This window comes from Herpailurus yagouaroundi, unplaced genomic scaffold, assembly GCF_014898765.1.
Source record: "Herpailurus yagouaroundi ecotype Mexico unplaced genomic scaffold, PumYag 182, whole genome shotgun sequence".
NCBI lineage: Eukaryota > Metazoa > Chordata > Mammalia > Carnivora > Felidae > Herpailurus > Herpailurus yagouaroundi.
Genome location: NW_024412413.1, coordinates 3,212,104 through 3,226,882, shown reverse-complemented (window position 1 = coordinate 3,226,882; position 14,779 = coordinate 3,212,104). Strand labels below are relative to the sequence as shown.

General features: G+C 56.1%; 1 protein-coding gene across 3 annotated transcripts in view; it reads right to left on the bottom strand.

The window, feature by feature from the left end:
• The window catches only part of CERK (ceramide kinase), a 36,568-nt gene extending 21,789 nt beyond the window's left edge, over nucleotides 1-14,779 (bottom strand). For all 3 annotated transcript variants that reach the window (XM_040490530.1, XM_040490531.1, XM_040490532.1), the window contains exons 1-2: nucleotides 14,607-14,779; nucleotides 2,871-2,882 (exon numbers count right to left, since the gene is read on the bottom strand). In XM_040490530.1, the coding sequence (XP_040346464.1) occupies nucleotides 2,871-2,882; nucleotides 14,607-14,764 (170 nt within the window). In that variant the 5' untranslated portion in view covers nucleotides 14,765-14,779. The remainder of the gene's footprint in view (nucleotides 1-2,870; nucleotides 2,883-14,606) is intronic.

Here is a 14,779-nt window from a genome sequence, read left to right as displayed (position 1 = left end):
GCCCCCGGGCTTTGATATTTAAAAACCCAACTTTACTAACAAATCAATCGACGTGGCAAGAAAGTATATATGCCCAAGAAAACTGAAAACCTAAGTCCCCACAAAATCCTGCACACAGATGTTCCCAGCGGGGCCATTCGCAACAGCCCTGAGCAGAAATATCCCAAACGCCCGTCGACTGACGACCGACACACCAGTGGTCCAGCTGCACAATGGAATGCTAGTCGGCCATAAAAAGGCACAAACCGCTGGCATATTTACCAGCACGGACACATCTCTGACTCATTACGCAGAGAGCCCGAAGCCCTCGAAAGGCCCCCGTCACACGATTCCATTCAGAGTGATCCTCTCTGCACTGATGGGAAGGATCATCAGAAGACTCTGGGGTGACGTGAGTCTCACAGGGAGGGGTGTGGGGTACACGGCACCTGTACGTTGTGTGTCAACATCACGGATTTAAACTCACGGTCTGTCCGTTTCGCTGTACGGAAATTCTAGCTCAGAACTGTAAACAAATGTTCATCTCTAATTAGTGAGGCGCCCGCTGAAGTGTTTAAAGGTGAAACACCCCACATCCATCACTTAACTCTGAAACTCAGCGAAGAACACTATTAACTACTGGATAGATCCGCAGACATCGACAAAGCAGATACAACAACACGTTAACCACTGTAGAATCGAGGCTTTGGATATGTGTGCATTCACTGTACAATTCTTGTAATTTTTCCCTTCTGTATGCTTGAAAATCTTCATAATAAAATACTGGAGGGGGGATAACACACAGTAGAGAAAATCAACAAAGTCAGAAGTTGGTTCTTTGAAGAGATTCATGAAATTGGTAATTCCTTAATAAAGCTGATAAAGAAAAAGGGAGAAGAGATAAACTATTATTTACCAAGAGCAAGAAAGGGGACATTATTCCAGAATCTGCACATATTACAGGGAAAGTGAAAGGATTATGAATAAACTTATAAATTTGGATAGACAAATTTTCTGAAAACAAATACAATTTACCAAAGCTGGCAGAAGCAATAGAAAAATCTGACGAGTCTGGTATTTAATAAAGAAACCAAAGTCATTAATGAAAACCTCCCAAAGAAAGCCCAGGCCCAGAGGGCTCACCAGTGAATCCTTCCAAGTTTTTAGGGAAGACCATAGTCCCCAGAATCACATAAACTCTTGCACAGAAGGACCGAGCACCTCCCAGCTCCCCGCATGGGGCCACCAATGCTTGGCAGCAAAACCAGACAAGGGAGTGGTCAGAGGGGAGCTATGGGTCGATGTCTCCCCTTAGCCGAGGCGTAGAAATCCTGAACCAAATATCAGCAAGTCAACTCCAGAAATACATAGAAAAAGAGTAACACGTCATGACCAAGTTGGATTTCATAGGAATACAAAGGCATCTGTACAAAGAGAAGCCAATGTACTTAACACACGGACTCCAAAAGGAGACAATCACACAGGCACCCCAACAGATGCAAAAAAAGCATTCATCAAATTTATCAGTTAGTTATGGCTGAAGGAAAAACAAACTCCTAAAACTAAGAATTTGAAAAGAACGTCCTTTATATGTTTTTACCTATTTTAATTCTTTTTTCAGTTTTACTTTTTATTTTTTTATTTTTTTTAATGTTTATTTATTTTTGAGACAGAGAGAGACAGAGCATGAACAGGGGAGGGGCAGAGAGAGAGGGAGACACAGAATCGGAAACAGGCTGCAGGCTCTGAGCTGTCAGCACAGAGCCCGACGCGGGGCTCGAACTCACGGACCGTGAGATCATGACCTGAGCCGAAGTCGGACGCTTAACCAACCAAGCCACCCAGGCGCCCCTCAGTTTTACTTTTTTAGAAATCTCTACACCCAACGTGGGGCTCAAACTCATGACCCCGAGATCAGGAGTTGCCCGCTCTGCCGACTGAGCCCGCCAGGCACCCCTTTAATATGTTTTTTTAAAAATCTATGAAAAACCTAAGAAACATCATCCTTGACAGTGAAATGTCGGAAACGGCCCCGAGAACAGGACTGAGACGACCCTCCCCACGCTGGGATCCACACCAGGGCAAAACTGTGAGAAAGAGACATAAATGGCACAAGAACCAAGACGGATGAACGAGAAGGGTCATTACTCACAGTTGACATGACTGCGTTCGAAGAAAATCCAAAAGAACCATCAATCTATTAAAAAGTGGACTTAGCAACGTCACTGGGCACAAAGTGGAAATCCATTCAAGTTCTGCACACACGAGCCAAGTTCGTGGAGAACAACTTGGCGGCTCATGGCGCATGGGGGGAGGGACGCTCCTTCCCTCAACGGCGTGGGGTCGAGCAGACATCTGTGTTTAAGTAAACCCTGACCGCTCACCTAACACCACACACCCAAATGAATTCTAGGTGGATTCTAGGTCTAAATGTGAAAGGTAAAACAAAGTTCTCAGGAGAAAATATCTTCATGGCTCTGGAGTGGGCAAAGATGTCAAATAGGACCCAAACTAACCATAGAGCAAAACGAAACAAAAAGATAAATAGATCTACATTAAAATGAAGGATGTCTGGGGCACCTGGGGGCTCAGTTGGTTACCCGTCCGACTCTGATCTCAGCTTGGGTCTTGATCTCACGGTTGGTGAGTTCGAGCCCCATGTTGGGCTCCATGCTGGGATGAAGCCTACTTAAAAAAAGAAAAAAAAAAAAAAAAAAGGATGTCCGTCCATCAACAGACACCAGTAAGAGACTACAAAGGCAAGCCACAGACAGAGAAATGATGTCGGTAATTCATGAATCCAATAAAAGAGTTGGATCCATGGTATACAAAGAATATCCATGTAACATTAAGAACAGACAGATAACCCAACAGAAAAGTGGACAAGAGACCCGAACGGCAGACTCCTCACGAGAGGGGATTTCCGAATGGCCCAGAAACACAGGAGCGTGTTTCTCAACCTCTTTAGCTATCAGGGAAATGTAAATTAACCCCGTCACGCAAGACTCGTAACACCCACCCAAACAGCTACAGTTATTAAGGTGTGGGCAAGACTTGGGGCAACCGGGACTCTCATATTCTGCTGGTGGGAGTGTCGCCATCTGACGCCGTCTACTGAGGTGGCACATATGCCCCGGGGGCCACTCGAACCACCAACTGCACTCCCGCACGCAGCCAATGGAAATGCAGGCATGTGTCCGCAGGAGACACGCACCAGAACGTTCAGAACATACGGGATTGTCTGCAGCGGCCCACACCGGGGAGCTCTCCCAGTGACCTGCCACAGTAAAATGGATGAGTAAGTGGTCGGACACAGAGGGCCACGCCATCAAGAGAACGCGCAGCTGACACCGCACGCACAGCCTGGGGAAGCTTCACAAACTGACACTGAGCCAGCCAGCCAGACACAGGAGCTCTGCAGAGCACGGTGACTCATCAACTGAAGCCGGTCGTTCAGAAGCCAGGCAGTGATCACCCCGTGGGGGAGTGGGGGGGGGGTGCCCGCAGGGGGCCCAGGGAGCCCCGGGAGCTGGCGGTGTTCTGGATGTGGATGCCAGATGCTTGCTCAGAGCACCGGGTGTGTGAGAGCTCCCGGGCCACGCGCTCTGGATCTGGGCGCTTCCCTGCGTCTACACGACCTCCAGTAAACACCACAACAGACGGACACAGTTAGTTACAGAGGGACACAGTTAGTTACAGAGTAGCTGAGGTAACAGAATCCCAGAATTCTTGCCCACACCAGCGCCTGCGACGCGCGTGCAACTGTGTGCGCTTTCCTACCAGTTACGCGGGAAATAGGCGCCCGCCGTCCAATGGGGGGCAGGTTCGGTGAACTTCCTCTTGGGGTCTGAACCTACAGAATCGGCCCGAGTCTACAGATTCAGAGTCTCAGGAAAGCGAGCAGAGGAAGCAGGAAGGGGGCAGCGGGGACGAGGAGGACGAGTCTGGAAAGATGGAGGAGAAGGCGGCAGACGGGCAGGGGGCAACTTCCACGCAGACTCACGCAGCAGGACAGGGCCCTCGCGCTGGGAGACGTGGGGAGAGGTCGGGGGTCACTGGCCCGGCAGCAGGTAAGGGAGGTCACGTCCCGCGGGATTAGATGGCGGGACGCAGAATACCAAAGGCACCTCTTCGAGCGAGCAAGTCTCTCTGCAGCTGACAGGCCTTCAACACATTATAATTCGCTTCTTTGATCCAGATGCCAAATGAATCAAAGAAGACCGAAAACAAACCTACCCACACACGGTTTCTCTTCTACAGTGAAAGAAAGCCTGGACTGAGCTCACAGAACGACGTGTTACGATTATAACCAAACAGGACTCCAGACAGAGGATGAGCTGGCATCTTGCGCGTTCCAAGGGGCGACAGACAGACTCGGGGCGCAGGTGTGCACAGGGGCGCCCCCACGTCCCTGGCTCACTCCCCACATCCACCAGGAACGTAGCTATCGCCATCCCCGCTTCCCAGAAATAGAACCTGAGGCTCAGCGGGCCCAGGGGCCTGTCCCCCCACCCCCCCCACCCCCCCCACCTCGCGGCTGGTCAGGGAAGGCGGCCCGGCCCCTGGAAGGCCACGCTTGGGGCAGCGCCCGGTGCCAGGCTGGTCCCGTAAGCGGTAAAACTAGTATGTTTTTAAGCCACCCCGATTCAGCAGTGCACTTGGTTACGGGAAGGTGTGCAAAAGGCAGGGAAGCAGCCACGATCACAGGGTCCCACGCGGGCCCCGGCGACCGCGCCTCTCTCCACGTACTCAGCTTCTCCAGCAGCTCCCGCAGCGTCTGCAGCCACAGGTGACACAGCGGCTCCTCAGCACAGCAGAAGGTCACCTGCGCCCACCTCCAGCGGTGACGTCGGGCCCTCTTCACGCAGTGCACTGCGGAGACAGACAGCGCGGCGGGTCGGGGGGTCACGGAGCACAGCCTCGCGCCCCACGTGCAGCCTCGCAGCCTGGCAGGGTCCCCGTGCCGCCCCCGCCTTCCGGCCTCTGTCTCAGTTCTCCTCACTCATGTTAAAAAGCAAAGAGAGTCAAAGCTGATCAAAACATTAATCAAAAGGAGATCTTGGGAAAAACCGCATAAGGCAGTCTCTGCGAGATAAAGCAAAGAAACACTGAATCTGTCGAGCAAGCGACGAAACCATGGCCTTTTGGGGCATCTGCGCGCAGTCCCCGGAGACGCGGGACGGATTCGCTCCATCACCTGTGAAAGCGAAGGGCTTCTCCATCTTCTGCCATTTTCCGCGGCCGTAGTGCCTGCTGTGGATGTCCGTTTCTTCGACGGTGATGATCTCAGAGACCGGCACAGAGCAGGCATCTGGAAAGACCACAGCCTCACGTCAGACGACTGCACAGAATTCACACAAACACAGAAGTCCAACCCGAAATGCTGGGAACGCTCTGCTTTCACATTCTCATTAGAAATCCAGAAGTGAAGAACAGAATCGTACTGTAGGTTTTGAATCGGCGCTAACTGCGGGGGGGTCGACGTTACCAGAGGGTGGGGTGGTTCACCCAACAGAATGGAGACCGCCAGCTTTCCAAATGATTTGCTCCGCTGCCTTCCCCGGCTGGAGACTGTGCTCAACTCGGGAAGAGAGTCTCGAGACACAGTGTCCTTAGTCTGGCTCAGAGGTCCAAGTAGGGAGGAAGCACATGGCAGGAGCCAGGACGCCGGGGGTGCCTAGAGGGTGAGGGCCCCTGGGAAGCCGAGGCGGGGGGAGGGTGGGGGCTCTGGAAAGGCCTGGGGGGGTCCAATCGGGTGCGGGAGGGGGACCCCTGGGTGGGCCTGCAGAGGACAACGGCGGATGCTGTCCACCGTGGGAAACCCAGGGAGAGGCCGCCTCCAGGTAAAGGGCCCAGGAAAGCCGGACATGAACACAGCGGTGGCGGGGGGAGAGGGCGGGCGGTAACAGAAACCAGAGCCTGGGACACTGGGAGGCCAAGGCCCAGGACAGCAGGCCCTGGTCTGAACAGCCTCCGTTCCGGAAGCTCCTCCGTGAACTGCTGTTAAGATTTACCAACAAGAACGTTATCACCTGCACTTTGGTCCCAGCGTGGCTCTGAGACCCGCAATCTAGCCGAAGCGCTGTAATTTCTGCAACGGCCATGTGGGCGGCACTGCTCTGACGCCCCAGGACCTTTACATCGTTGTGAAGTCCTTGCCCTCAGGGATCGGGGTGTAAGACCAGGGAAGGCAGCATCTGGATGGGCTTGGGCCCCTTGAGAAGCCTTGGGGGGCTGGCAGGGCCGGTCCCCAGTGGGGTCAGAGTGCCCAGGACCACGGGGAAGGGACACTCTTGCAGAGGAACCAGGGCCTCAGAGGGCGGCGTGGGCTCAAGGTGCCCACCAGGCCCCGCTCCCGGACGCGGGGGGTGAGTGGGGTGCAGCTCAGGGCGCAGCCCTCAGCGACGCCTGTCGCCCCGGCCTCCCTGCAGGGCACCCTGCGTTCACCCTGCCTTGGCCGGAAGCTGTGGCTCTCTCCTCCCCACTCCCCCCTGCCCCCGCTGTGGTCGGCGTCTGCTCAGGGCAGGGCAACACCTCCCTGCTCATCCTGCAGCCTGTCTCTCCACGTCCTCCTGCCTTCCAGCCCCGCCCCGCCCGGCACCGGGCACCCATCTCCCACGACAGGAGTGTCTGGGGCCCAGCTCTGCACGGGGCACAGGCCGGGCCCACGCAGGGAGGAGTCGGGGGCTCACCACTCACGACCGAACGCTCACACGGCGGTCTTCTGAGACCACTGAGAACAAACATCAGGACCTCCCCACCCCCGCACAGTCACTGCGCTTAGGCCCGTCTGGTAAGAAACGGCAGAGAGGAAACCATACGAAGCTAAGTGCGCACAGTAATTCGGAGTAACGCGCTTCTTGACGTTCCAACAAACGGCCGACCGACTTAAGAAACTGCACAACAGATGAGGACCTCAGGGTCTGAACAGACGCTGGAATGGGGCCAGGACGCGCAACTCAGAAGGTGGCCTGGGAGAGAAGCAGGAGCCGAGGGGGAGGGGAGGGGAGGGACGGAGGGACGCACAGAGCGACAGGGGGCTTGTGCCTCCGAGGCTGGTGGGGCTCTCACTCGGGTGCGCTGGAGCTCAGAGGGCTCTGAGCAAAGGGAGACCTGGTCTGACGGGGGTCTGCTCCTGGGTCACTGAAATGTGGGGGAAAGGCCAAGGGACAGGACACAAGGGAGCCTTTGGGATGAACCTCCGTGTCCTCTGTTACATTAAGCCTAGTTGCCTGTTGCCTGGGCGCGAACAAGACCCAACTACGAAGGCAGGACCTGCTGTTTCCCCCGAGTATTGTTCTCACACGGAGCACAGAGATGTAGACAGAACGGTCTTCTCTAAAGAGGGACCGAGACCAACGGAGAAGTAAAAATCCCGGTTATCAGGGAGCCTGGGCGGCTCAGACCGTTGAGCCTCTGACTTCAGCTCAGGTCATGAAGTCACAGTTCATGAGTTCGAGCTCTGCGTCGGGCTCGCTGCTGTCAGCATGGAGTCTGCTTGGGATCCTCTGTCCCCTCTCTCTGCCCCTCCCCTGCTCATTCTCTCTCTCTGTCTCTCTCTCAAAACTAAATAACATGTTAAAAAACAAAACAAGGGGCGCCTGCGTAGCGCAGTCGGTTGAGCGTCCGACTTCAGCCAGGTCGCGATCTCGCGGTCCGTGAGTTCGAGCCCCGTGTCAGGCTCTGGGCTGATGGCTCAGAGCCTGGAGCCTGTTTCCGATTCTGTGTCTCCCTCTCTCTGCCCCTCCCCCGTTCATGCTCTGTCTCTCTCTGTCCCAAAAATAAATAAACGTTGAAAACAAAAAATTAAAAAAACAAAACAAAACAAAACAAAAACAAAACAAAACAAAACAAAACCAAACCCTGTTGTCTGCACACTTCACTGAGGATTGTCAGTAACAGAGTACTGGGTCTGGCCTAGAGGCTGCCCCTCGGGGGAACCCAGGAAGTAGGGCGTGGTGGCCGTGGCCGTGGCCCCGGAGGGCGGGCTCTGCCTGGCTACCCGGCCCTGCCAGTAACCACGTTACGCTGGTAGCGTTTGACGACCGTACGTGAGGACAGCATCGGACCCCTAGGGATTTAGGAGGTTAAATAAGATCAGGGGTGAGAAGGGTCCTTTCTGGCTCCCGTCCCCTCCTCTGTGCTCAGCTGAGGACCTGCACTGAAACGCCCTCAACGCAGTGGCCCCTGTTTCTTTTCTAGTTCGACGCACAGGTGCAAACCATGGGCCGGAGGCTCTGTTCTTTAAAACTTTCATCTCTAGTTAGGAGGCAAAGGACTCCATCAAGAGTCTGAGAAAACGGACAGCACGTCCCCGCAGGACACAGAAAATGTCACCCGGCTTCCGTCCGTCTCCTCCGAGGTCAGTCCCTGGGGGCAGCAGGGGGCCCGCCGCGGTCCTCCGAGGGCAAAATGCCTCCACGTGCTGGCCCAGCGGGGCATCCAGGCCCGAAAGCATGTGTCGCGCGAACACGCAAAGCGCGGGCAGGAACAACAATAAATTGGCACACGTGTAACACCTGGAAGAATGTCTTGCAAAGCTTAATGGGAATTTGGGGCACTTGTCATTTTCCACATGATGCTACCATTTCTCCAACGTTTACTTGCGCTTTGCAGGCTCTCCCGCTGCCTGTGAGACTAGCGAGAAAAGAATGGGCTTCTGTAAGAGAGTGTGCGGCAAGGTGAGGCGACAGGCAGGGTGAGAGTCCTGCCTTGAAGAAGGGTGATTTCCCGGCCAGACTGGACCTGGCTGGTGGCCAAGTCGCTGTGCAGCAACGTTCCCGTCAGGACTCACGAGACAAAGACGCGGGGGCGCAGGGCACATGCTGGCTCGTCCCACAGCCTGGCCTGCCCCCTGCGGCGGCGCCCCCCCCATCAGGGACAGTAGTCCCGCCTGACCCGGACCAGGATGTGCACTTTCCTCGCTGACTCACCAAGCATTTTCTGGGTGGAATCACCCTCAGGGTCTTACCCCTCTTCACTGAGTTCTTCAAGCTGATCGTGGCCCTGTCTGCAGAGGAAGCAGTGGCCAAGGGTCACGGGAGTCACGTTTCGCTTTACAAAAGTGACATCCCGACACCTCCTTTTAAAAACTTTTGAATGGGGCTGCCTGAGTGGCTCAGCTGGTTAAACGTCTGACTTCGGCTCAGGTCATAACCTCACGGTTTGTGAGTTCCAGCCCCGCGTCAGGCTCTGCACTGTCAGTGCTGATCTGGCTTTAAATTTTTTCTCTCCTTGTCTCTCTGCCCCTCCCCTGCTCGTGTTCGCGCTCTCTCTCTCAAAAATAAATGAATAAACTAAAACAAACAACAACAAAAAGCTTTTGAGTGAAACATGCTTTTGGGATAGACAGGTATCTCCAAAGGACTAGAAGATTCTGGAAGCCACAAAACTTCCCCAGACCAGGGCTTCTCACGGGCTGTCCTGGGCTGGAGCTGAGCAGCATCCCTGGGCTCTACCCAGGAATGCCAGGGGCGCCGCGAACATTGCCAGACGTGAGTCGGTGTCTCCTGGGGGCACCATCACCCGACAGGGAACCAGTGCCTTGGGGCATCAATGCACTTAGCAACCTGTTCTTTAAACAGAAATACAGGAGGGGACAAGGGCCGGTGTTGGGAGCACAGGGGAAAGGCGGGGGCCGCTGAGCGCTCTCCTACATCACAGACCCTCGTGGGGTCTCAAGTACGTGTGCGTGTGTACGTCCCAGGGGAGCCTCACACACAACCTTCCAAGCCTAAACCTATCTTCTCTACTGTGCTGCCCCTTTCCAGAAACGTCCTTCCCTGCTGTGTCCCCAAGTCGGTGAAGAGTGCCCCATGCTTGTGCTCACCTGCCCAGCCATCCAGGAGCCCTTGTCTCACTTCCTCTCTGCCCCAGGGTGGCTCCCTGCCTGGCCCCTCAGGCCCCCGAGGGCGCCTAGACGCAAATGTGGCCGCGGCACCGCCCCGTTCGAATCTTCGCGGGCGTCTCCCACCAGGTCAGGACCGTGTTCAGACATCCTGCTGCTCACCGTGCAGGTTCATGCAACACCCTGGGCCGGGGGTGCGGCTGTCGGGGCCCCTCCACCGTCCGCCTTCCTGGCAAAGCCCGCTCCCCGCACCCTGCCTCCCGTCCCGGCGTCCGCACGAGGCCGAGGCAGCACATACTCAGAATGGCTGCTGGAAATGAGCATAGATCCTCCGACAGGAGCTGGAGATTTTCATCCAGAGCTCAGCCGAACCCTAAAGGGGCCGTGCAGAGACCCCACAGCATCACGGGTCTGCTTTACAAGGCCTCTGCTGGGCTAACTCACCACACCAAGATGGTCTCTTCGTTGGTGACGCTTACAAATGCCTGAGATGGGAAAGGAAGTCCACCTGGGTGGGCACCGCCCTCTAACAGGACTGGAGCCAAAGCTGCGACCCAGCCGGGCTGATGGGCACACGGGTCCTCCGCACCCTGCTCCCGGTGGGCGGGGGGGGGGGGGCCACAGCCACTGACGGGGGCCACGGCATCTCGCGTGTTCAGGTGAGACCACACAGAAATCGGAAGCTGCCTGGGTCCACCGGGAGAGCCGGCACGTCCCGGTTCGGGGATGGTTCCCATGGCAGGTGCCATGGTGGGATTGGGGGGGGGTCCCGTAACGTGATTAGAGAGAACTGAATGATCAAATGTCCGGGTGCCACCAGATACCTCCTGGCAGCCTGCCAACAGAGCCTGCCCGCCCAATCTTCCGTGGGCTCCCTGGGCCCCGTGGGAACTGTCTCCAGGCCGTGTGTGTGTGTGTGTGTGTGTGTGTGTGCGCGCGCGCGTGTGCAGCTGGGGGCAGGGGGACTGGAAGCCACACTGGACACAACAGCCTGCTCATCCCCCGACCTCTGGCCCTGCCTGCCTGCTCGCCACTCCCGGGGGACGCTGGGCTGGCACACGGACACACGATTTGTTTTGTGGACACGCTGTGGCTTTAGTCACTTGGTCCCGCCAGCCCAGCTCTGTCCCCCTCGGTTGCCCTAAACCTTCCCCAGGCCTCCTGACCTTGCCTAACCTCACACCCTCTTGCTTCAGACGGTAACAGAATGTTCCACAAAACCATCCAGAAAACCTACCCACTCATGATGGCTTGGACATAACTTCCACGAAAATATTTCCCTGTCTCCTCAAACTGAATTTCCCAAGAATACATTGTTATGCCGCCAGACACAAAAAAGTTTCAAACAAAGGAGGCGCTGTCCCAGGGGCACGCTGAGCTGGAACCCACATCTATGTCACAGACGCGTCCTGGGGACACCTGACCTCAGTGCCCCAAAGCAGCAACTCAAAAGCTGGCCTTTGAAAAGGCGTTTCCAACCTGGCAGATGAGTCAGTGATGCTCCGAGAACCTGCATTCCGTCACGGGCTCACGGGCGTGGCCCAATCCACATCCTGAGTCGGCGTGAAACATTTCAGAAAGAAACTTGCATCAGGCCAGCAGACAGAAAACTCGCCACGCAACCTGACATGCGGTTGGCAGCCGGCTCGTTCCAGACGCCTGCACCTGCCGCTTCCCCGAGGCAGGGGCTCTGTGTCCGTGCGCCCCGTGGGGAACACTGGAAACCAGCCCCCTGGCTGTCCGTCCTGGTGCTAATATGGTTTCAGTTATGTCTGCTCTCGAGAAGGCTGGATCTGGATCCCAACAGAAACAGACTGTTTTATTACCCTCTACAGATACTGCAAATTTTGAGAAACAGATGTTCCACTAAAGTTGATCATAAACAGAGAACTAAAGAGATGCTATTTATTAATGACAACAGACTCTCTCTCCATGGAACGGCACATGTTACTTCCGCAGCGAGAGCACTTGCAGAGAGAAAAGTCCAAGGACAGAAAGAGCCATTTGTGTTCGAAGAGTAAAGTGGAGAGATGTGGGTGACGGGTCATTAAACCCGGACGGTCACTGCAAGTTTGTGGGCAAAGGGACCCAGGGCAGCGCCGGCTTTGAGGAATCAGCAGAAGAAATACCAGCCATAGGAAATCACGATGTGACGGAAACACACGGGTTTTGCTACAAGTGTTTTCTTCGTTGCGTCCTCCCCCACCCGGGACTCGAAACCACCAATCAGCACAGTGTCCTCCGAAGGTGTGCGACCAAGGTCTAGTTTGGCAACACGCTGCTAACGCTTAGAAGTGAAATGTCAAGTCGCATCAACTTTTGCAAGGCTGTCAAAACTGAGCAAGTTCAAAATGAAGGAAAATACAGAAGAGGCACGTTTTCAACCAGATTAGAAAGAGAAAACCATACGTTTTGAATACGTATTTGATATTTTTATTCTACGCCATTAAACATCTTATACACCGATCTCAGGATAGGACACTCACTCTACCCTCTTCTTCACTGATGATGAATTCTACCACTTGCCCAACATGACAAATTCCAAAGTAGCACAGAATGAACTTATGAGGTGCCCTGGAGTGCGGAACCCCTAACCAGCGTGCTGGGGAGATACACACACCCACCACGAACACGGCTACTTGCCTCACCCAGGGTTTCCCACTTCCCGGCCTAAACTCCTCCCCAGCCAGGCCGCCTCCCTTGCCCGCACACACACCCTGCCCGTGATCACTGTGCACACACACCGACGCATATACGCGGTCATCTCTCTGCCACCCTGCCAGGTCACAGCTCCTGCAGGACGAGCCTGCCGATGTGCCCCCACGGGTCACCCCCTCACGGGGGCCTGGCGCTGTCTCGCTGTGGGACGCGGACGCACTGGCTCTACGCTGGGGCCTGGTAACACAGCAGTGAGCCTGCTGGTTTGCGAGTGCAGTTGTGTGCTAAACGGGTACGTGCGTATAATCCCCACAACAACTCAAAGGGTAAATACGGTCCTCATTTCAGACGACTCAGCAGGAGGCCTCGCCCAGAACCCTAACCCTAACCCTAACCCCAACCCCTAACCCTAACCCCAACCCCTAACCCCTAACCCTCATCCTAACCCTTGTCCCGGTCACAGACGGTGAGCAGCAGGCCCGGGACGAGCCACCCAAACGCTGGCCTCTGAGCCGGCCCTGCCTGCCCACACCGGGTCCCGAACGGCCCCCACCTCAACCCCTGGGCCCGACCCAGGCCACGAGGGATGCAGGTGAACAGCCACAAACCACTCAGAAGTCGGCGAGGTGGCTTTTTGTTAAACAATAACTTAGCAGCCAAGTACAGCAACCTGTGTTTGCGTCTTTAATTCTGAAGGACTCACGCTTCATTTATAAGAACGTCCTCATAAATACTACACTAGGGTAGGTCATTTTGTTAGGCTTTGCACATTTCATAAATAATCCGTCTCCTCAGCTCCTGTGACCCAGAACCTGCTGGCTGCCACAAGTCCCCCCACTCGCCCTGTCAGCCTTCGGCCGGACTCCGACGCCCAGCCTCGTGCGTTCAGTCCATCGTGACATCTTCTAATAATAAAAAAGCAATTCATCTCAAGGGCCACCGGTACTGGCTCAAATATTACAATGATTACAAACTGAAAAAAATGTTCTCACACAATAAAGTCCTTTCCCAAAATGGCCTGAAATGTTGCAACCAAATCCCGGCTGAAAGTCTGGGCGCTTTGCCGACGGCGGATATGATTCCTCTGTGCCTCCCTTCACGGGGAGGGTGGCTGTGTGCTGACTGGCAGTTAACCCTCCCTTAAGGGTGATGAGCGAATGGCCACCACATTCCCAAAGCGTCACAAGCGATGCCCGGGGGACAGCCAGCCCTGTGGCATCCTGGCAGGGTCCCCAGGGACAGCTGACAGGGCTCTGCCCTCTGTGATCTCCCCTGCCAGGTCCGTTCTGTCTGTTCCACGGTGCTCACCGCAACCCGCTCGACTGGATTCGCTCCACAGTCACGACCCCGAGGAGACACCGTGCCTGCTGTCAATCAAGTTCCCGTCCCAAGTTCCCGGACGAAACTGAGCCCACACAGCAGCCTCGCACCCAACAGGAGGGGGACTTCGTGTGTGTCACGAGGGTGGCCCATGTGTGTGAATGCACACACACACACACACACACACACACACACACAGATGGGGCAGGGTCGTGCCGGTTGGAGCGTCCCACTCAGCAGGGCCCCCGCAGACCCCCAGGAGGCCGACGAGGGACCAGAACAAAAGCAAGTTCACGATCAAGGGCGCAGCTGTGCTCCCCGGCCCCATGTCTCACACCAGGCCCTGCGCAGGAGGCCGCAGGCGGACAGGCCAGAGCAAGCCACTGCACCTGTTCTCGGTACCCAGGGAGCGGCCTGCCATCCCGGGTCAAAGTCTGAACCTGCCTGCGCTTGGGAGGGAGGCAGGTGGTGGTGAGGCCCAGGGGAAGAGTCACGGCCCATGAGCCCCACGCGCGCCCATCCCGGGGAGCCCGAGCAACGGGGGCCGCCCTGGGGACCGGGGCCCAGACGTCCGGGCAGGCCGCACCTGTGCCGATTCCGTGCTCGGTTGTGCATGACGTGAACACGCTTCCTTGTGACACCCACTCGGCACACGTTTGCTGAAGGAACCTGAGCTCCAGGACGGGGCGTCCGCCCACAGCTGTCACGGGGACCCAAGAACACCACGTGGACGAGTGGTCACTCTGTCCCTGGCCCTCCTGCTGCCACATCCAGGCCCGCACGCTCTCTCCGACTGCTCCACGTGTCCTGTCCCTGCACGGCTCTTCCAGACAGCGCGGTGCTCCCTGCGGGTGGAGGGTGAACGCCGCTCCACCGGGGCAAAGACCGGCCTTCCTGGGAGTCCGCGGGAGTGGGGACAGTGGCTTTCCCGGTGCCCTGTGTGCTGGCGCCTCGGGACATTCCTCAACGTCTGCT